The 22,761-nt window shown below is 40.8% G+C and overlaps 4 protein-coding genes across 6 annotated transcripts in view; 1 reads left to right on the top strand and 3 right to left on the bottom strand.

Moving 5' to 3' along the window:
• Positions 1 to 935: 935 nt before the first annotated feature.
• cdca8 (cell division cycle associated 8) lies at positions 936 to 4,037 on the bottom strand. Its single transcript, XM_077549288.1, has 11 exons — positions 3,914 to 4,037; positions 3,606 to 3,692; positions 3,018 to 3,146; positions 2,681 to 2,721; positions 2,532 to 2,607; positions 2,377 to 2,444; positions 2,205 to 2,287; positions 1,982 to 2,077; positions 1,748 to 1,877; positions 1,578 to 1,664; positions 936 to 1,351 (listed from the first exon to the last, which is right to left on the bottom strand). Exons 2-11 carry the CDS (start codon positions 3,688 to 3,690, stop codon positions 1,316 to 1,318), a joined length of 831 nt encoding a protein of 276 aa, XP_077405414.1. The 5' UTR covers positions 3,691 to 3,692; positions 3,914 to 4,037; the 3' UTR covers positions 936 to 1,315.
• A 96-nt stretch (positions 4,038 to 4,133) lies between these two features.
• Positions 4,134 to 7,619, top strand: airim (AFG2 interacting ribosome maturation factor). Its single transcript, XM_077549291.1, has 4 exons — positions 4,134 to 4,550; positions 4,644 to 4,823; positions 4,907 to 5,025; positions 5,172 to 7,619. Exons 1-4 carry the CDS (start codon positions 4,282 to 4,284, stop codon positions 5,210 to 5,212), a joined length of 609 nt encoding a protein of 202 aa, XP_077405417.1. The 5' UTR covers positions 4,134 to 4,281; the 3' UTR covers positions 5,213 to 7,619.
• Positions 6,014 to 6,703, bottom strand: cldn35 (claudin 35). The gene has a single exon (XM_077549289.1). It carries the CDS (start codon positions 6,701 to 6,703, stop codon positions 6,014 to 6,016), a length of 690 nt encoding a protein of 229 aa, XP_077405415.1.
• Positions 7,620 to 7,945: 326 nt separating the features above from the next.
• Positions 7,946 to 22,761, bottom strand: part of ago4 (argonaute RISC component 4) — a 26,662-nt gene continuing 11,846 nt past the window's right edge. For 2 of the 3 annotated variants that reach the window (XM_077549287.1, XM_077549285.1), the window contains exons 5-19: positions 22,432 to 22,568; positions 21,454 to 21,588; positions 21,172 to 21,259; positions 20,933 to 21,080; positions 19,711 to 19,830; positions 19,403 to 19,564; positions 17,221 to 17,369; positions 16,916 to 17,100; positions 15,699 to 15,858; positions 15,455 to 15,626; positions 15,173 to 15,316; positions 14,739 to 14,873; positions 14,542 to 14,643; positions 13,941 to 14,140; positions 7,946 to 12,642 (exon numbers count right to left, since the gene is read on the bottom strand). In XM_077549287.1, coding sequence (XP_077405413.1) covers positions 12,534 to 12,642; positions 13,941 to 14,140; positions 14,542 to 14,643; positions 14,739 to 14,873; positions 15,173 to 15,316; positions 15,455 to 15,626; positions 15,699 to 15,858; positions 16,916 to 17,100; positions 17,221 to 17,369; positions 19,403 to 19,564; positions 19,711 to 19,830; positions 20,933 to 21,080; positions 21,172 to 21,259; positions 21,454 to 21,588; positions 22,432 to 22,568 — 2,146 coding nt within the window. In that variant the 3' untranslated portion in view covers positions 7,946 to 12,533. The remainder of the gene's footprint in view (positions 12,643 to 13,940; positions 14,141 to 14,541; positions 14,644 to 14,738; positions 14,874 to 15,172; positions 15,317 to 15,454; positions 15,627 to 15,698; positions 15,859 to 16,915; positions 17,101 to 17,220; positions 17,370 to 19,402; positions 19,565 to 19,710; positions 19,831 to 20,932; positions 21,081 to 21,171; positions 21,260 to 21,453; positions 21,589 to 22,431; positions 22,569 to 22,761) is intronic. The other variant, XM_077549286.1, reaches the window with a different exon arrangement.

Consider the following 22,761-nt stretch of genomic DNA (forward strand, 5'->3'; position numbering starts at 1 on the left):
CAACTACCACTACTACGTATGCCCCCATCTGGTTCGGCACCCACAGATTCACCTATCTGCTTATTTATTTATTGTAAGAATTATATTTATATTTTATTGGGGTGAGCCCTCGTGTTTCACAGAAAACGGTTATTGGGCGTTTTTTTTTATTTTTTAAATATTTTTTGTAGGTTAAAAATATATCTATTTCAATATATTTACCAATGAGCGCAGACTTCCGCAAAGGACACATCAGGGTTTCTCTTTTTTTTCTTCTCCAGGTCGCTGTCAAAGCATGGAGAACGATGCACATTATTTTTTATGTTATAATTGAGATGTCTTTTTGTCAGAGCTATTTGGCCGCATCATGAATTTGAGTTTAAAATGGATCTAGATTGTGTTAGCATTCCACATACAGTAACACATAAAATATGTCAACATTGCAGTCATGTTAAAACACTGCAAATAAGAGTGGCGGGTAAAAGGAAGTGTGTTTAACATGGTGTACAGTGTTTAACATATTTGAATTTAATTCCGCTTGAAACGTGAATTATGGTAGTAATTATTCGACCATGGGGGGGAAGTGATTTGAAGCATGTGTTGATGACATGTCGTCTCCATGAAATTAAGACGTCATTCTCATTTCTCAAACATTTGTTTATCTTCACTCTGTTGTTCACCTCGATGGATTCAGGTAAGATCTGATCAGAAGTAAAATTATTCAAAATATCTAAACCTGCTCTCAAAAGGAGGCATTTATTGTTTAAAAGTATTAAGAGCAAGAAATTAAAAATGTCAATGAATCAATGCTGCCATCTAGTGTCATTTTTGCTGTAGTACAGCTGATACATGGTAACCTAAAGCACTGTCCAACGCAGGTGCAAAACTACCACCAAAAAAAGTACAGCGGCACCTTTATATGCAGGCTAAATAAAATACACATTTACTACACTCAATTCAGTGTTGGTTTCAACTCCTTTTTTTGTATTGAGTACATTAAAATGAAAAAGCATACAAACAACAAAGCATCAGTATAAAAGACCATCTAAGCCATGTGACTAAAGTCCAGACTTTAAGAGTGTGCAGCCAAAATAACAGACAAGGCAGAGGCCCCAAACTCTTGACATGACAAAATGGCTGCAGTATACAAACTAAAACCTGCATTTATCCGTGAACAGGAGTCAAGTGAGTGAATTCCAAGGAATGCGTTAAAAGAAAACAAATTTAGAGTATAACAATGAGAACAGCACTCTACAACACCAAGACAGTCTTTTGAAATATGAAAATAGAACAAGGGGGGCAGGGGGAAAATACAAATAAAAAGGAGACAGCTGGGTCAGTGCTTTGATCCACATAGTGATGTGAGACGATTCTGTTGGAGAGAAAAAAAGAAAGATGAAAAAAAAAAATAATAATAATAATAATAATGTTACTCCAATTACAAAGTACTACACTTATTAACATTGCAAATATTTGGCTCAAGTCGAGCAATTTAAATAGGAGTCAAGGCAATGTTTAAAGAAAATTTAGGAGGAGGGGGGGGGGGCAGACCTGCAATGTCAATCCAGCATAATAGAGACGAGGTGTATATACAGTACCTGCAAACAGCGCATGCTCCTCAAGGTGGTTTCGCCCAGCTGCGACAGGTCCACTGACTCCATCTGACTGGCCAGCAGCTGAATACTCTTTATAATAAAAAAAATAAAAAAACTTTGATGTGAGCACAGATTTAGCCAAAACCATATTGCAGGATCGAAAGTGCACTCACCTCTCCATTACCAACTGGAATGTTTATAGTAATTTCTTCGTTGGCGGCCGAGATGGGGGAGCCATTGATGGAAATACTGTAGACCCTCTCCTTGTGACGAGGAATTCTCACACCTGAGGTCTTGGGAAGCCTGAGGTCCAGAAAGTTTGACAGTTAAGCAATGGATTGCGGGGACCTTTTTGACCAAACCATCACAGGGCGACGTCAGGTGCCCGCCACTCATGTGGAGGTTACCTCGGGTCAAAGCGTGGCGTGATCAGAGGAGTCGGGCCCATCAAAGAGGTGTCCAGCAGGGTCCTGGCAGGAGTCACCATGGAATTCTTTGATGATCTAAATTTAGATTCAAATCGATTTTTGTTACATTGCAGACGATGAAAGCATTCTGGTTGGTCACTATTTTTATTCCTCTCGTTATCCATCTGCCACAGAATGCACCGTGGAATCAGCCACAACCTACCTTGTTATTGAAGATTTTTGTTGGCTGACTGACAGAGCTTTTGCTCGCTTTGACGTAGTTGGAGGCTTTCTTGCTGTTTTCCCCTGAGTGGAGAAGAAGTGCTTTCATACGGACGCTGTGCATTTATACAAGAATGGCTTAGACAGTGCACTCAATCAAAACGAGCCATTACCTTCCTTGAAGTTTTCGGTGGTGTGTTTTCATCGTTTAAACCGGATTTGGCCGTACGCTTCTTCGACGCTGGATATCGGGTGACAAGAAATGCAGTTATTGGGTGTGCTTTAGAAAGCATCAAAAAAAGCTAATTATACATTTCTTTTGTCATACTTTTCTTGACAGCTTTGGTTAGGACTCCATGGTCGTCAGCCATAACGTTCTCTACACCTGCTGTCTCCTTTTGCCTCTGTGAACAAACATTACAGATAAGCAAGGTGGCAAGCGGAATATGGAGCCCGAGACACTCAATTGCAACTCGCCTTTGCATCATCCGCTTCCGGGGAATTGAGTTGTTCGAACTCTGCAGATAGACAAGGAAAATATTTGTTTGCTTTTCCATGCGTAAACTACTACACTATAGGGCGTGTGCATGTTTGAGGGGAAAGGTGTGTGTGTGTGTGTGGGGGGGGGGGGGGGGGTGTAATTTGATGAATGCCCAGTGTCATCAAAAATATTCAAAGAGGTGTCAAAAAAGTACTAATAACAAAATATTTGTACACTTCCCACCCCGTCTGTCTAACGTTGACAAATTCAAACAATTAAGAGACAATTAATGGCTGGCAACAAATTATTAATGAGATACTGTACTGTACTTACTGAAATATTCCATCCAACTCATTTTCCTGACACTGGCCGGGAGCTTAATGAGTGCCACGTTATAATTGTTGCGAAGATCTCGCAACATCTGGCTCTTCTTCTCTTGTAATTGTTCAAGTCTTGTATTTACTGTGAAAATCAAAATTAAGTCAGTACAAATGCTTGAAGAACCATCAAAACACAACAATGTGGATATTTTTGACGTGACCGTAAACTCGTCGCTTAGCGCCATTTGCCATGATTTTTTTTGTTGGCAATTTCTTGCCAACACCGTATATTTTCTGAGGATTATGCTGGTAATGTCGATAGCAGCCAATCTTTGGTGGCAAAACAAAATGAAAACTCCGTCAAAAGACACAGAAGTTGGTTGAAGCGTTCAACCGAAGTAAGAACAAAGGAACACAGTCTGATTGACCAATCAGAATCGTTCACGGCAAAATAGCACAAGCAGGAGAGTTGCCGTTCACAGCAAAATGCCCACTGCCAACTTGCCAAGACACTAACACCAAATAAGTCAAATGACTTAAACCTGCGATGCACGTGCACTATTACAAATAACCATGTCTAACGTTTTCATCACATTTTTACCTTCACCGTCGAAGTCACTCAAAAATCCTTCGAGTTTGACCATCTTGGGTTGCTTAGTGGGCTTGGTCATTTTCCTGGGAGCCATGCCTGAATGAGGCGAAAAAGCGAAGGAAAAAAACGTTTTAATCATCAGCTGCATGGATAAAGCTAACAAGTAGCCGAATTTGAGTCGTAACGGTTACGCTCATGTCGTGTTCGTTTGAGCCTAGCATGGAGGTTGCAAGGTATTTTAGCAGATACAAATTTAAAACCATTTAGATCAAGACCGTCCGACATTCCAAATGTTGTATGGTCATATGCAATATTACCTGATGTTTTTATTCTCCCGCTATTCCGTTTTAAAATGCGATTTCTTCTTCTTCCTTAAAGGCGGTTTGCAAACTGTAACGCAATTTGAAATTCCTTTCTGGGCGGGCATAATACCCAAGATGCACCAATCAGCTCGCGAGTTTGTACGTCACTTCCTATCTAGGCCAATAGGAGTGTAAAACGTCATGTGTTTACAGCACGTAACCGGAAATTGTCGAAAAGCAACATGGAAACGTGAAGTGTGAACGTGAACGACATGGCGATTTGCGTTGGTCCAGTATTACATTTAAAAGTTGTCGTTTTCAAAGAGAACCCGACATAAATGTGTCGGTCTCGATTCAATGTAGACTAATTGTTTATCCCCAAAATGTCGAAATCTGCCGTACTAACCATCCATCAAGTATTAAGGAAAAGCTTCCATAGTCTGGAAAGCAATCAAAAAATATGGATGAGCGTTTCAGAAGATTGCATCCCTCTCATGGTATCGCTGGAGAACTTGGCAGAGCAATCGAGGGCGCTTTCCAATGTCCATATCCCTAACACGCCTCTGAAAGACTTTCCGGAAGTGGAGGAACTGCTACGTTACAAACTCTCGCAAGCCATGGATACGGTGTTGTGCCAACTCCACGAAAATATGTAAGTGAAGATGCAAAACAACTACAAAGCTGGCGGTACTGGATCAAAAATGAATTGCAATCATATATACAGGTTGTTGTTTTTTTCTTATAGGGCTTCACTCCAGTCACTGAGAGACTCTTTGACGAACCAGGTCTCAACAGTTATCCAATTGTATGAGCAAAACACAGAGAGTCTGGATTTGGCCACTGTAACCGAGCACTCGGGTGCCATCCCATCAATCGTCGACATGCTGGAGTGGCTGCAGGATGCCGAGCGTCACTATCGACAACAGTATCCTTTTTGCTAATGCTCGGATTGGAATTTGAAAATGTATCACACCGTCTGTTTTGCGCTTCCTCAAATCCTATATTCAGATTCATGAGGAGAAAAACTCTGTTACACGCACTCAGTTCAGGGGACCTCAACATTTTGGGATCTGCTACAAAGAGATGGAAAGACTTGGACAGTCGCAATGCAGAGGATCAAATCACAGGTTGATATCAATTATTGAAGACAAGTTCATTCTGTTTCATTTAAAGACCAAGTGTGCCTAATACCCTCAACTCTATCTACATAATAATGTGTTCGGGATATTGCTTGTAAGGCTAATGAACTAATCCCTTCCTTGTTGAATTTCAGATACACTCTGCAAAGTGTCTTTCTTCATGGAGTCTGGCTAAGACGAGATGAGTGCAACGTTTGCACTCTCATAGCATTGCAATGGAATGAGTGTGAGTGTCAAAGGAACAATACAGAATTGAAGATTTATCTTCGATTCACAATTCACCGGACAGATAGTAATAATAGGGTCCAGTTTTGGAAAATAAATTGCGTCATGTTTCCTTTATTTACAGAATGTCCCCAAACTAAATGCATTTAATAATACAGCACACAAAAAGATATAAACAGATCCACACTTTTTATTTCAGTTATTGAAAAATCAATTAAGCCTTAGATGACAGGAGGTAACTGCATAATTAATAAGACATCAAACAAGCCATCATAGAAGCATGAGATTTATTATTATTATTATTGTTTTTGCTTTGATCCAATGATAAAAACTTCTTCAGGCACTAAGTAATATACAGAATACAACTTTAATTACAAATAAATAGGGACATTTTATACCACTTTTTCCCCCAAACCTATACCAGTAGAGTACTCAACAATTTGATACATACCCCCCCCCCCCCCCCCCCAAAAAAAAAAAAAAAAAAAACATCTGTTAATTTAAAATTCCGGGGGATCACAAATCTGGTTAGAACAATGGTGAAATCCGCTTGTTTGCAACATGGCCCTGGTTGATTTTTTGCTGCCACCTGCTGGCCGTTTTTGTAATAACTACCATTGCTTCACCCGTTCTCTGCAGTTCAGAGGCTGCATTAAAGCCTTCTGTATGCTCTAGCATAAAAATAAAACGTATAAATACGTCTTTGGGACACTTAAAATATAACTTATGTTTTGGGGAGCAAATGATCTCTCTACACATACTCCTTAAGTGGGAGACTGGTCGATGTGATCGTTTTAGGTAGATTCTGTGCAGAAGCAGGCGAATTAGCAAAGCTGCGACCCACGTAGCCCCTGCGGTATCTACCGCCTCCCTCCACCAGGGGGCACGTGCTGCTCAGCACAGCGCCGCTTATCATCAAAATAACCGCGGCAGCCCATCCCAGATAAACGGCCTGACCGAGCTCCCGTTTATGCATCACGGGCACGTTGGGGTTGTAGAAATCCTCAATGACCGTGTTCGCCGTCCAGGAAACGGGAATGAGAACGCACAGGCCCGTCAGGATGAACAGAATCCCGCCGGAGAGCGCGATGCCCGCCTTGGCTTGGCGGTCGTCCCCGGCGCAGGTGGTGCACTTCATGCCGCAGCAGGATACGGTGCAGGAGAGCCAGCCCATGAAGATGGCCAAACACATGAGGGCGCGCGCGGCCTGGATGTCAGGAGGCAAGGCCAGCATGGAGTCGTACGTCTTGCACTGCATGTGACCGGTGGACTGGTAGATGCAGCTCATCCAGATGCCTTCCCACTTGATCTCCGACGTCAGGATGTTGCTGCCGACGAAGGCCGACACCTTCCACTGGGGCAGGGCCGTGACCGCTATCGCCATGATCCAGCCGGTCACGGCGCAGGTGAAGCTGATTAGTTGCATGCCAGTGTTCACCATGGTGACAAGTAAGAGGTTAAAGAATTAAAAAAAAAAAAATGTTTTTCTTCCCCCCCGCTTCTTTTATCCACTTTCACACAATCGTTCCCACTTTCTCTTGGTAATCGACATCCAGCCGTTGAAAAAGGATCACAGGGCCACACACTTTCTCCTCCCTCTCATTCCTACGCTCGACTCAATGCATTATTGAGTAGGCGATAGCTGTGCAGCCACCTGTGGCAGTCTTGATGCGGGTGAACTTCAGCAAGTCTTGAAACTGACTTCAGGTCAAACTCGTACCGCGTTTGGAAGAAAATGTCCACATCGTCCGGTGAGTAATTCCAATGAGAAAATGTCTTCACAAAGCACAACAAGCACTCGGGGATATCTAAGCCTCGATGAAGCCACTTCAGCTTTACCCTTCCCCCTCCTCGAATGCTAACAGGGTAGTCCGAAAAGGTTCAAATCGGTGTTGAAATATCAGGTCGAATAGCACATCACATATAAGCTACTGTCTTCAAATGTGGGGGAGGAACCAAATGGATGCAGTGGGCGGGGTATGGATGGATGGATGGGAGGTGGATCAGTTGACAAAAACATTGGGTCCTCTACAAAGGGGCTTACAAACCCCATGCCATGTTCCTTTAGAAAACAGCGGTCCGAGTTGGCTTTTTTGTTGTCTATAAAAACACAATGAAAGGATTAACAATCACGTAAAAAAAAAAAAAATAGTGAGCCATAGGTCATATAGGTCAGAAGTAAAAACGGCAGCCATTTTACCCTAAACGTTGAGAAAATGGAGCAATGACAACTCTGCCGTTTGACTCTATGCTTCATATCCCATGTAAATGAAGGCATTTGTTTTAAATCACTACTGTTCTTCTCACTTGTGTACACTCAACCTCAATGTGCTAATGAATTAAATATGTCATCAAGATCTGTGTGTCGGGTTTCCTTTCTTCTGTAGCGAGGTAACGGTGGTCATGACAACAGGTCGAGACACAGGAAGGGGGACGACAATGCAGGAGGAACAGGATGATTGATTTGTTTTTGTGTATTGTTGAATTATACAAATTAAAATAGAAAAAAAAGGTACATACAATACCATGACACTTTATACGAGGTTAACCTTTAAAAACCCGATAAACATTTTAAGTGTCCTTACTGTTGTATTGTGAGATTTGTGGGACAAAACCGCCACCTAGTGACAGATTATATGCGCACACGTGCCAAATATCCATAGGAAATGATCAGAAGACACAATCAACGTTACAGGCATAAAATACCAATTTATTACTTTGCACATTAAACACAAGAGTTCCCTGCAGGCTAAAAGAAAAAAAAAGTGAGCATTTCATAATAGCAATACTGTGTGAATGGCCCAAAACAGGGGAGGTTCTACAACATGCCCCTCCTACTGGTCAGAAAGTGTTGGACAGCTCCAGTCATTGAATTGAAGCGTTCAGATCCTTTGTATTGCTATTAGAGAACACTAGTGGACAAAACAAAACAAAAAAAAGTAGAGCAGAGCTAAAACGACCCCCTCCTTACAAAAACAATAAAATACACAAAGAACTCCATCATTAAGATAAGTGATATAACAAAGTGATAATGGGAATTTAACAGTTTGTCATGCTCTCCCCTTTGGGACAGAAATAATTCTTAATTTATAATAGGTAAAAAGAGGTAACCCTTTTGTGAGGGGGTGTTGCCATGGAGAAAGAAGGCAATCTAAAAAGAGGCTTAGCCACAGGTATAAACCAGGAAGGAGACAATTGGAGGCTCACTAGGCAAAGAGGAGAGGGGTTAAAAACTGCTCTTAAAACGGGCCCGTGTTTGAACAAAGTACCTCGTTTGAATTTGAACACGACCCAAAGAGCAGACCCCCCCTCATACGTTCACCTTACAAAATTGACATTATGTGGGGAGGGGGAAAAAAAACACATTTAAGGAGATTGAACAGATATTGCTAAACAGTCAACAAAGTGATAAACATTTACACCAAAAAAAGCATTTATACTTTTTCTTTATCCTTATAAATATGATTCAAAACCGTTTTATTTTTTCTTAAGTAGGAGAATAGTCTGGCATGCAGGCAAGCAAAATCTAGTCAACGAAAATTGTCTAAAGCCTATGTAACTATACCACCAAATGCACATCCCCACTGATTGATAAAAGCAAATGAAACATGAAAAGAAAGAAAAAACAGGGACAACAGTAGACCAAAAACCACAATGGGGTAAAAAAATGACAGCTTTGTTTTTCTGCGTTTTAACAGTACAACTGGGTTATATTGCTTTGCGCCGCCATTTTACAAACAGCGCACCATAGTTTATCAAGCTTCATTAAACGGGGAAGTAAAGTCAAAATTTTTCTTTACAAATAAGATCTATGAGGCCCCACTAGTCTAAACACGACATTCTGATTAATATTGTGGAATAAAAATTCAGCAGCAAAATCCACCCATTTTATCCATCGTGGGGGCAGCCATTTTGTCATTTGCTGTCGACTGAAAATGACATCAGTTGTTCAGGTAACGACCAATCACGGCTCACCTCGTCATTGCCATATGACAAAACTCAGAAAACAGGTGAGCTGGGATTGGTCGTTTCCTGATTCCTAAGCAACTGTGATGTCATCTTTAGTTGACAGTGACAAAATGGCCGCCTGCTGAGATGGAAATAAACTGCTGGATTTTGCTGCTTAACTCATATTCCACAAACACAATATTGATCAGAATGTTGTGTTTAGACTAGTGGGAAAAAAAAAAAAAATCGACGATATTGAAAGGAAAATGTTCAACTTGACTTCCAGTCTAAAAATTTTATATTAAACCACAGCCCCCTGATTTGCCTTATAGTGCCTCATTTCCATCTCTGGACAACCCTCCCACTCTGGGCTTAAGGCCAACGCGCACGCCTTCAACAGGTAAGCGCTCAAACTCATTCATAATAAACCTGATGCTTTACGGATGGTTTATTACAAAAGGGTTCTACCCTGAGCAGTACCCCCCTGATGAGGCGTGCACGGCGACTGCCGCTCCACCAGTCTCGGCGATCCAGAAGCTACACTCGAGCAACTACACAAGGCAAATGATGGTTTGATGGATTAATCCAGAGGGGCAGTGCTCATGCTAAAGTCGATTACTTCAATCCAGTGTTAAAAATGCATGAGAATAAGAAAGACACACTTGTATAGCAAAGACTTTTAAGAGTAAGTGGGGGTACACATCAAATACACAGAGTAAATTGAAATCGTTTTAAAAAATTAATCTCATTGCTCATCGCAAACCATTGAAAACAAGTCCCCCAATCTAGCTTTACTACAATTACGATCCCTGATTGTCTCCATCTAACTGGTCAAAACAGACAGTGGCGCACAGAGGCAGGTCCGTGTCAACACCCTTGAGTGCTACACTGTCAAACAGAGGTGGGAAATCCAGGTCCAGGAAGTAAAAACCCTGCGCCACAGTTGGGCTTTAGCCCCAGGTGCTAACTAGCGAGTTGCTAGCTAGCACGAGGGACTAAAACCAAACTGTGGCAGGGTCTTTGCTTTTACTAGGTAGCTCCACGGGTGCTCGGTTACCTGCTAGGGATCTAGCTAGCTAGCACAAGGGGCTAAAGACAAACTAGTTAGCACAAGGGACTAAAGTCAAACTGTGGCAGGATTTTTACGTTTACTAGCTAGCTCCCCGGGTCCTCCGTTACCTGCTAGGGATCTAGCTAGCTAGCACGAGGGACTAAAGCCATTCTGTGGCAGGGTTTTTACTTTTACTAGCTAGCTCCCCGTGTCCTCAGTTACCTGCTAGGTATGTAGCTAGCTAGCACGAGGGACTAAAGCCATTCTGTGGCAGGGTTTTTACTTTTACTAGCTAGCTCCCCGTGTCCTCAGTTACCTGCTAGGGATCTAGCTAGTGAGCACAAGGGGCTAAAGGCAAACTAGTTAGCACAAGGGACTAAAGCCAAACTGTTGGCAGGGTTTTTACTTTTACTATCTAGCTCCCCGGGTACTTGGTTACCTGCTAGAAAGCTAGCTAGCTAGCTAGCACAAGGGACTAAAGCTAAACTGTGGCAGGGTTTTTACTTTTAATAGCTAGATCCCCGAGTGCCTGCTACGGAGCTAGCTAGCTCGCACAAGGGACTAAAGCCGAACCGTGGCAGGGTTTTTAACTTTCTGGACCTGGATTTGCCACCTAAGCCCCAAGTTATCCTTGGACCAACAAATGAGTTCATCCATCAGGGAGCCCCACATCTTATCGCCATTAGCCGGGATGCTACAACAAAATTCCAACCGAAAGCTCACCCGCCCCCTGAACTACTTCTAAAAGATTCACCCAAACTTGAAAAATTTCTATCACAACAATTACAACATTGACAACCACGGTAACAACATCAATGGTAGCACTAAATTCTAAAACAGTCAAGATAACCACAAAACATCCTTATATTAAAATTTTACAAATCTGCTTTATTGATTCGTATGTATAAATGCATAAAGGTAATAGAGATTGAGAGTGCCCTCTGTTGCTTGCCTAGCGTCCCGGGTCAGTGCAATGAATTGGCCATCATTTGCAAATGAGACCGGAAAAGAAAAAAAAAATAACTACTCTGGTTTCTGGCCCTAGAAGATATCAAACAAAACACCAACGTCCAGCAGTGTCAGCATAAAATCTTTCAGATAATCAGGTCCAAAGAAAAAATCCTATTTGTCACACTGAGGGCAGCGTTTTTATGCCTTTAGCCAAACAGGTCCCAATGGAGACATCAGATATCACTGTTATCGCTAACAACTGGAAAATGATCATCATTTGCCACGCCAAGCCTTAAACAAGCACGTGTGCAAATCCCGCCCATCATAGTCAAACTATTTGAATCGATAAGCGACCCAGGACTGCTCGACATCCTCACGCCGCCTCTATGAGGCCCGTTTAAGTCATTTCTCTCAAAGCTGCTCTAGAGATGTAAATATACGTTTATATGTACTGTATGTGTGAATATAAAAACAAGTCTGAGGCATTTACAGCAGTTATCTCCTCAATTTCCCTTTACAATTCAGTGGCCTGCCATGAAAGTGTGTGCGCGCACAAACACGCACACTCAAACAACAGTACATGTATTTACAGAGACGCACACAAACACTCACACTGGCTACTCTTTTGCAAAAGGATGGGAGGAAAGTAGTAATGGGTATGGACACCCAGGTCACCTCGTTTGTAAAAGACTGAAGGAGGAAAAGGTTAAAACGCACTCATAAAAATGAAAAAAAAAAAGTAAAATATAATATATATATATTCATTCTCAAAAGGTCAACCCCCCCCCCAACCCCCCACCCCTCCATCTCTTCCCACCCAATAAAACCCAAGACCTTGTGACAGATTTTGCCCTGGTGGGCTTTGAGGTAAAAGTAGATCAGAGTCCTGCTTAGCTGGGAGAGCGAAAGAGCTTCGACGACACAAGCGGTGTCGAAAACACTCCATCGCTCAGTGTATCTTAAAAATACGAGTGCAGACATTCAGATAGAAAAAAAAAAAACAACAACAACAACAACACAAAATATTGGCTCAATTAGTACTATGTGTTTTTTTGTTATTTTCTTCTGTGCATTGGAAACCCGTGGGGTTTGCAGTGCCGATTTGCTGGTTCGAAGGGCGACTTGACCGGGAAACACTGATTTGAGCTTGTTTCATTAAAAAGCTAGTGGACGCAGAATCCCGTCAAAAGTGTCACTTTGGTGCATGTTTGGGAAAATAAAAAGTGACTGATGAGAACGACAAGACGACAAGGAAAAAGACGAGCTTAGAATAATGGATGAAAATACAGACGGGATGGAAGTCCGCGCGTGGACGGGCAGATTAGGCGAAGTACATGGTGTGTTGGGTGTCATAGTGGATCTGAACTGCCTTGGCCAAAGCTTGGGGGTCGCGGCCGTTGCTCTGGCCTGACACATGGCTTCCCTCAGCACTGCAAGACAACAAAAAAACAGAAGTCAGCAACCTTTACTGTCTAAAAAAAAAAAAAAAAAAAAAAGCATTGTTAATTGTAGTCTTATGTGCTGAGAGCCAGAGAGCTAATTAGAGATGCATCATAACACAAACACTTTTCTGCCTTTTTGTCAAATTTGACATTTTTTCGCACTTTTATGGACTTATGGTAATTTTCTGCCTCTCTCTCTTTTTTTGGACATTTTATGACTTTTTTTTACTGCTTTTTGCCATCAATTTTCTGACTTCTGTTTTTTAGCAATTTTATGGACATTTAATGGTAATTTGAGATTTTTGTATTTGTACATTTTATGGTAATTTTTGGAACATTTTCTTTCCTGCCTTTTCTGGGTTAGGTCATTTTCTGACTTTTTTTTTCAATTTTGTTTACATTCTATGGTAATTTTCGACACTTCGTCTTTTAATTTTGGACATTTTTTAGTTACTTTTTTAACTCTTTGACTGCCAAAAACGTTAAATAACGTTTAGTAAAATTCTATGGAGGAGTGCCAAAGATGTTAAAAGACGTTTGTTTCAAAACAGAGGTGAAACTAACCATTTTCTATTGTTGATTACTGAAAAACGGAATAAGGTAGAAACAAACTTTTTTTTCTGATGAAAGTCCAATCTTTCATTTGGTAGTATGTGTGTTTCCATAGTCCAAACACATAATTTTCTGTGGACCTTGAAAGATCAGTCAAAATGCTTAAATCGGCTGGCACCCACGGCATCCCTTTTCTGAAAACGTCTGGCAGTCAAAGAGTTAATGTTTTCTTTTCTGCCTTTTTTAAAATCAATTTTATGATTTTTTGGCAATTCCAAAGACATTTTACAGTAATTGTCTGCCTTTTGTTTTGGGGCATTTTATGGTTACTTTTTCAACATTTTATTTTCTGCCTTTTTAAAAAAAATATTAAATTCTAACATTTTTGGCAATTTCTTGAACATTTTATGGTAAATTTTTGCTTTGGAAATTCTATGGTCACTTTGACATTTTTGGGGTGGGTTTAAAAACGTTTTCATTTATCTTTAGTCTTTTCTTTTTCTGAAAACGTAAACTTACTGACATTTTTTGAATATTTAATTATTCATTTATTCAAATCAATTCATTTGAAGAATATTTCATCTAAAAATAAAAATATGTACAACACAAAACATTTCTACCAATTATTTTTAGAGAGCCACCGGAGAACTACTCAAGAGCCGCAGGCTGCAGACACCCTGGTCTAGTGACACAATCCATTTCGGACAGAACTGGGTCGATGTTTGCGACCTCACCTGTCGTGATCTTTGTCCACCAGATGGTATCGGGCGCGGAAAGCCACCAGCCTGGCGTAGTAGGCGGGCGCCGGGATGGAGACGGAGCGCGTGCAGCGGACGTAGGTGTGGCACAGCTGGTAGGTGAGGAGCTGCAGTTCGTCGGCCGTGAAACAGTTGTCATCCCACAGGACGTGGTAGTGTGACGGACGACTGGTACCCTGAGGAAGTGCACGTTCAAGGAAGTTATAGTAGGAATAAAGAAAATGTGTTTACAGGAGCTTTAACTCATTCCATGACCAACTTGAAAGCTTACAAAAGCTTGGAAATCAATCAATTTTCTCCATTAAAACCAGGGCTGTGAAATTCTGAATTCGACTCAATTCAAAGGATGAATTAAAACTTAAAAGGTCCTTAATCTTGTCAGCTTTTGATGTCAAACCCATTCTACAACAAAAATAAAGACATTGTCACACTAACACATTTGGAGGGGAGTGTATAGTAATATACAGCTGCAGTCCGGAAACATTCGATTGCATTAAAAAATCATTTTATGCTTACTATGAAGAATTTCGAGTATGTAATGCAGCGTCTATAAAATGTGCGCAATCCTGCGCCTCACCTGAATTCCAGCGTGGCTGCACAAATAGAAATCAAACTCGGACGGATGTGTGATGGTGCTGTCCACTGTCGTACCAGCCGGTACGTTACCACTCTTCCCAACCTAAAAGTGAAAGACAGAAAAAAAATCATAATAATACAAATTGGTTGTACATTAAAAAAAATTATACAACAGATAAAAAAAATAAAAATTCTTACCCTCTCAGCTTTGTCAGAGCAGAAAAGACGAGTGTGGTGGCGTTTCTGGACCACGATGTAGGTAATGCCAGGCCGGTAATCCTCCTCCAGACTGATGCATGCCTTCCTGATGGCTATCAATTCCGGCCACGCTACCTGAAAATGTACAACAAAAAAACGGTGACATTGAAAGGGTTTCTTTACAATCTGCCATTAGCATCGTTTATCATCAAACTGAGCGAAACAATAAATTATGGGCATTGTGTTTCAAATGAGCTACCAGTACAGTTTCCTGCAATACAATTCGTTAATCATGGGGAATCACATTCAATGATTTCTGTGACTTGCTTCTTAATTTGGAACAGCATTCTTTGGTACTTAAAATCGGTGTAGCTGGTAAACAAACCAGTTTGACATTTATATATGTGGTCGAAACAAACAATGCAATATGGCACCTGTTTCATCTGGCCTTCAGAAACCCCGCCACGATAATAGATGATGCGAGTGGGCTTGAAGCGTGTGGACTTGTAAAACTGGATCAGTAGCTCCCGCACCATGTTGGTCAGATCTTGAATGACTTCCTGGCTGAAGAGCTGCTCCTAAAGACACCATAAAAGTCTTGTCATTTTCAAAAGAGACCTTGCTTCTAGGGGGCGGAGGGAGTAGCTCCGCATCTAATATAACAGCACTGCAAAAGTTTCTCATCAAAACTAATTGAATTAAAAGGATTTAAAAACCTGGGACATGTCTTGACGGGACGTCTGGACTCTCACTGTAGCGCAGTAACGGCTGGGGTGGCCGTCCATGCTGCCCACCACCGCCGCTATGGAAGGCTTCTTCCCGTCACCCGCTGGAGGATGGGTGACATCTGCACCCAGGAAGATGACGGGCTGCTGGAACACGGACGGCCTGAACAAGACAAAAGGGACATTTTGTGATAGATGATCAAACAACTCTATTCAAAACCAAAAGGCTCCAGACCTCTGGTGCGGTACTAGGACGTTGTTGATGCCTCCCAGCTTGGCGTTGATCTTGAGGCAGAGGTTGGAGAGAGTTTGTGGGGACGTCTTGACAACATTCTTCACCTGAACACACTGGGTGGCCATGCCAAGGAGGGTGTCTCCCACCCGCTTCACCTCAGCTGTGGACAACAATACAGTAGTGACTAGTAGTGATGTCACTATCAAATATTTTTAGAATTCATTAAATCGGAGTCATTTTAATTTTGCATTAAAAATTTTTACAAAAGCATTTCCCCACTGGTGATTTGTGTTTTTTTTCGTACATTGTAAAAAAAATTAAATAAAATAAAAACAGGATTGATGTTAATCAGTCTTCTTTCATGAAGGACTACAGAAATCAGTGAACAATTACTGTTGATATGCTGAAATCAGAGGATTTGGACAATTTTAAATTAAAAAAAATGGCTCCAAACGATTATTAAAATAGAAGTAAATTAATTTTGACAGCTCTAATAAAAAGTGTTAGACAGATATGGTGTTTCCAGGAACGATACTGCTTATTAGTAGTCAAGGAGGACGATAACTGATATTTCAAGCCAATATTCAATTGCAAAAAAAGAGAAAATATTAGCGTCAAAATTTAAAAAAAAATAAAATATTATTTTATTTTTAAACATATAAAGAATAGATAGCTTTGTTTAAAAAAATATTAAAACAATAACAAATAGTTCTCTAAAGTCTTCTGTTTTTCCTAAAAGGTCAACATTATTTTTTTATAAAAATGTAGGAAGTTCCCAGTGTCAACATAATGGTTTAAGTGGAAATTTAAATAAATCTATTCCCTGTATCTCACTGAGCAACAAATGCATGGGGGGTTCGTCAAAGGTTTCAAAAGATCTTCGCAGACAGTGAAAATTGTCTGAATAGGTTTGAAATGTCTTTTCGACAAAGTAAAAACTGTCTGTGAACATCCTACAAATCCTGATGAAAACCCTAAAACTCACTACATTTGCAAGCATTCACCGCTCAGTAAGATACCACCAGCTTTATTGGCCTTCAGATTTGGAAAAAGGCCGATATCTGTCAAAATACCGGCACCAATAATCACCCCGGTTGATAACCGGTCTATCCCTAGTGGTGACCAAACCACCAAAACTAATCACCGTAACATTTTGTTATGCTTCATCTAGTTTGACCTCATGCATTTCGACTCTCGACCGAAACCAGCGCTCTTACCATAGACGGGCGTTTTGCCCGGCAGGATGACAACAATGAGCTGCAGACCCACATAAGACATCTTGAGGTGCTTGAACATGGGCTCCACGCTGTCCGCTCCTTGTGCGTATTTACAGAAACATGGCTGGCCCTGAATGGGCATCCCGGCATCCTTTGAGATCTTACGCAATTGGTCGGTGAAGCTCCTGGCAAAATTAAGCCAAGCTCATTAGCGATCAGCAATAAGCACAAGATATCTAAGCTGATCCATCAAGCACGAACAATGTAGCCTGTGGTAAGCGTGCTTGATCCATTCTGGCACTCACTTGAGCAGGTCCTCCCTGCATTGTTTCTGTGGAGCGAAGCAGGCCACAGCCCAGACCTTGATCTCAATGCCGGCGTAGAACTGCTTGCCCCTCATGTCCCACACGCCCTGATTGGGCGTGGCCACCGTTTTATTCTGCGGAGAGAGTCCCTAACCTCTTAGTCAACCCCCCGCTTGGATCAGCTGATACACAAGATTGACTGCAGGGATATTTTCTTCCTCATTCAGTATGGTTGTAAATACAACTCCAAAAGGGCAGAAGCTTTCTACTAGGTTAACAAGCTTTACCCAAATACTATTAAGAGCCTAGTAGGCCATTTAGCAAATGACCCAAGTAGTTAATTGTAGCCATTTGGCAGCATGTGTGTTTCTGTAATGCTTAAAGAAACGCCAATGAATGTAAGTTTTAAGGACATAAATATCAGTCAAGGAATAGAAACTAAAACCATAGAGTAGGTTACAACAAGACTGAAACATGAAAATAAATAATCAATGGAATACTAAATAGATAAGTACACAAACAGCATGCAGTTTTCATTCAAAGAAATGAGAGAAATGGCAAAGGCTTAACACAGTCCACATTTAAAAAGGTATTCACTGGAAGCCGATTAGACTTGCTGTCCCAGGTGGCAAATGGCCAGCGGTTCGATTGAGAGTGGAAGAAAGAGTGTCTTATTGAGCTCTTAAATCAGACAACGTGAACAACTGCAAATTGAGCGCAGAACAAAATGGGGAAATCCAGCCAAACACTAATACAGAGAGATCAGGATTGCACTTCGCGTCAGCAGAATTGTAAGGATGTTTTATTTCCTGTAAGAAAGCCAAATTAGCCCTCAAGGGGCTAAAAAAAACAAAAAAAAAAACGATTTTACTGCTGGACACTGTGCTGGGTGATAACAAGTCTCATCGACATCCTGGTGGCAACACATTCACCTCACCCCCCCACTCACAATCCTTGAATTCCAATTCAGCCAGCCGTTCGAACCCATTTCACTCTCTTGTTCAAACCGGGATGGAAAGATCTCTCGGAATTATGATTTCCACATGGATTAGCGTAAAAAACATTTACAGCTAATTTTAGCGTCACCATTTTTCTAGCTCTCTCCAGATGTGGAACGGACGGCTGAATTGAGATTCAGTGGGTGAATCAGCAGTCTTTCATGATTAGACCTCCCCCGCATTTCTCGCTCCCACACACTGGCCAATTAAACATATAGAGTACATATATACATCTTTACTTTTTATTAAGACTATATTTGCACATATAAAAGTACAGGCCATGGACCCATCCCATATTTGGCCCATCCACAGTCTCAGACCTGTAATTGCAGCCTTTATGAAGTCAAATAAAATGCAAGATATGTGTTGTTTTTAAAATACTACTTATATTTATGTGCACATATGTCAAACCGAAAGAAAATTCAGTATTGCCACTCTAACAACTTTTCCATTCGTTAGCAATGTCCCCATTTCCTGTGTAGTGGAAGTAAGAAGGGAATTTCCCAGCAATTTTATTTTTGAGTCCCTCCTAAGAATGTCAGCAAACTTTTAAGAAAATACAGGGGGGAGTTAAAAGTAAAAATACCGGTACCCTAATCGTTGAAACTTTATTGGCAGCAAAATGTGTTAGAAACTAACATTTCTCGAAATTTGTGGGACGATAATACATAATAAAATAAACAAAAAACATAATAGCGCCACAAAAACGGGTTACTGAAAACAACGCAACTGAATGCATTACATAAATAAATGTCATTAATATGGAACTCAATTGCGCACGCTAAAAAGGCCTTCACCAACTATTCCAATTCCTCACATGGCCCCTCAGGAAAATTAATAGCCCAACCCCTGCTATAGAGGATTCTGCACCACAGGATGTCCCCACACTGAGCTCGTTCCAGGTCTTACAGGCCTAGTTCGTTTAACTGCTGCACTGGTTCGTTTGGAAGGGATTGCATATATATATATATATATATATATATAAAAAAATTTTCCTGGAGCAATATAAGTTATTGGTTATTAATCAAAATGGAGAAGGGACAAATTTCTAAGAATTGATATACAGATAACTCACTAAAACTATTCCTGCAAATCTGGAAAGAAAAGCCCATTGATCCAACATTCACTCTGATATAAGCGCATTCTCCATTAACCCCAAAGTGCAGCCCCGTCCCGGTACTCACCCTGCCACAGTCTCTCCCCGTGTCCGTACTGACCCGGCCCCCATACTGTAGCATGGGCGCTGGGAGCACTCGTCCTGTCACCTCGGTCATGTCATTGTGCACCACAATGCCAAATTCCTTCAGATACGGGTCGGGGCCCCCGACCATGCTGTTGCTTTTGACCTGGGCGAGGTAATGAGACGATTAGGACAAAAAGGAGGTGAAGGAAATGAGGGCCGAGTATTATTTGGGTGGGATGAGAGCATTGAATGACAAAATACAAACGGACAGAAACGGCTATATTTGACAATACGTAGATGTTCACTCACCAGTCTACTGATCTCTTCTTGTCTGTCAGGGGCGGAGCGAGCGGTAGCTTTGATCATGGTGGACGTCTGGTTGTCTGTCAGTTTTTTTATACAGCGTTGTCCGGCTACAATGTTACAGACCTGCATTGCAAGTGCACATCAAGGTCATTTTAGTTAACGAAAAAAAAATGCTTACAAAACTACATGTTATGTTTACAAAACTAACTAAACCTATAATTATAGCGAAAGATAAGAAATGAGTTACCTTTTTCATTTTGCCATAAGGTTTATTAAATATTGCACAGAAATAATACACATTTAAGAAAAAAACAACAACAACGAAAACTATACTCTAAATACAGTTGGGTCAAAAGTAATCCAATTATGGATCAAAAATTGAAGGATCCACTATATGGGTCAATTTGACCTAACTTTCTAGGTTGTTTTATACAAAATGACCCAATTTTTTGACCCAAGTAAAGGATCTGACCAATATTGAGTTGTTTTACACTGAAAGACCCATTTCTAGCCTTAAAGTTGGGGGTCATACCGACACAAGTAGAGGATTGGTCCATTTTTGACGCACTGTTAGGTTATTTTTGACCTAACTGTTTTTAGAGTGACATACTGAAACTAACTAAAAACTAAGCTTTTTTTTTTTTTTTTTAAATAACTAAAACAGAACCACCTTGAAATCTAATTAAAACTAACTAAATTTAAAAAACAAAATAAAAAAACTAACTAAAATGAAACTTCCTAAACCATAACATACAAAAGTGACTGGTCATTAAAGTGGAAGTCAATGTTAAACATTTCCACATTATGTTATGTGTGACCTCACTAGTCTACACATGACATTCTGATTAATAATGCATTTGTGGAGCATAAGAGTTATGAAGCAAAATCCAGCCGTTTTTATCCATCTCAGGGGTCGGCCATTTTGCCACTTGCTGTCGACCGAAGATGACGACATCACAGTTGCTCAGAGCTCACCCTTTTTCTGAAGCTGAGCTGTGATTGGCTGTTACCTGAGACCTGAGCAACATTAATGTCATTTTCCGTCGACAGCAAGTGGCAAAATGGCCGCCCCCTGAGATGGATAAAAACAGCTGGACTTTGCTGCTTAACTCATATTCCACTAACGCAATATTAACCAGAATACCATATTTAGACCATTGGGGCTGCATAGAACATGTCAAAAAAGAAAAATGGGGGTTGACTTCTCATGACGTCTTTTTCTCACCTCCAATGGCAGATAAGTGTGCTTCTGTTCCTGTCCTACTTGCAGACAGGGTAAATGTGGATACTTGAGCTGCAGATTGTACTTCTGCTTGAAATACTGAGCGACTGTGCACTCCATTGCCTGGCCATTCTCAAGCTGTAAGGGGAACCTGTCAAGAAAAAGGACGATGGGAATAAATTGTACAAAACCGGCTAATCATTTTTAATACGAATTCAAAAGTGAAGTTGAAAGTGAAATACGTTTGGTGGCTAGCTGGTCGCCGCGTAACATTGCACACCCGATATTTCCTCTTCATCTGACCACAGTGTGTGACCTCCACTTTCAAGCCTGTTAAATCACAAGAAGATTCAATATCCACAGGCTTTCAGTGTGCAAGTTGGAAACACTGTACAATGATCTAGACCAGGACTGAAGAAATGTCAAACATTCCTACTGCAGTTTTTGCAAATTAAAAATCTAACTTTGAGCGTAATTTGCTCCAATTCAAACCTTTAAAATGGCAATATTCAGCAAACACTCACCTCTTATTTCCTTGGTAAATTTGACACGTTGCGAATCAGTCAGAGGTTTGGTTTGCTCATTGATGTTCTGTATATCTAAAACTTCGCACATGAACTCAATCACAGGCTGAGCGCGGTAGAAAGCAGTGGCCGACACTGGGAGGGGAAGAGAGATACCACAGTCAATAAGCCCCCATTAATTAGGAACTATGAGCAGAACTATTTCATGCATGAAATATCGCAGAAAAAAAAAGAAAAACTTGCAGAGTCACCATTTTATAAAGTGGCAAATCTGCGGGGGGGGGGGGGGGGGGACTCAGAAACTTACTAGAAATACACGTAGAGTATTACTCGGATGTTTGTGCCACTATTGGGTTGGGTTTTCAAATAAGGAGATAGTAATCGCTTTAGCAAAGATTAACCATATGATGTTTGAAGTGTTGGGTATGGCCAGCGACAAAGACCACACCCTAAGGACCAAGCATTTAAGTTAATTTGTTAAAATGTATATTTACGTTTCCAGAATTATTTACACATTCATAAAAAAAACAAAATTCTTCGTACAAGTAGTTAAGTTGATGTGTCGAATCTGCTGCTCTTTCACTTGCATTTACCTAAAGTATGCTAGCTTCTGATTAGTTAGCCGATAGGGAATCAGGAAGTGTTGTCGCTCTTGCTGCCGTGTATGACGAGTAAAGTTTAAATTAAGAATGAATCCGTCTCCATCCTGCCTTTTCGTTGTATAAACAGTGTGTCCCATCAACCACCAATTAGACTATAGCTACGCTACGTGTATTTGGCGTAAGTTTATGTTTTTCTCTAGCAAATTTGCCACTTATATATATATCCCTAATACACCACTGTAGTTACATAATAATTAAAGATTTAAAAAAAAAAAAAAAAAAAAAAAAACTTAAGGACCCCCAATAAAACATTAAAGTTTTTTTCTTTCCCTAAAGTAATCTTATCGTGACCCAAAAAGTTGCAGCACAGCCTTACCATCGATGTTGAGCATCATGTTCCACATAGCAGGACGGACGGACTGATGGAAACCAAACCACACTTCTCTGCCACCACCCAACGGATGGTAGTAGCCCTCAGGAGGAGAAAAAAATGAACGACCCACTGGAGTGTATCTGTAGAAATGGAGACAACAACAAAAAAAAAAGTCTTTAATTGTTTGTATTGCCATTTAGGTGTGATTTGAAGCCTAGAAATGGCGTCCATTGTGTGTGACATAATTTGATCAGGATGCAAGAGAGCTTGGGATTCAGTCAAAGCTTCATAAATAGTGAAAAATTGAAAAAGGTGTTGTAATAGATAAATGAA

Source organism: Vanacampus margaritifer, chromosome 17 (assembly GCF_051991255.1).
Source record: "Vanacampus margaritifer isolate UIUO_Vmar chromosome 17, RoL_Vmar_1.0, whole genome shotgun sequence".
Classification (NCBI taxonomy): Eukaryota; Metazoa; Chordata; class Actinopteri; order Syngnathiformes; family Syngnathidae; genus Vanacampus; species Vanacampus margaritifer.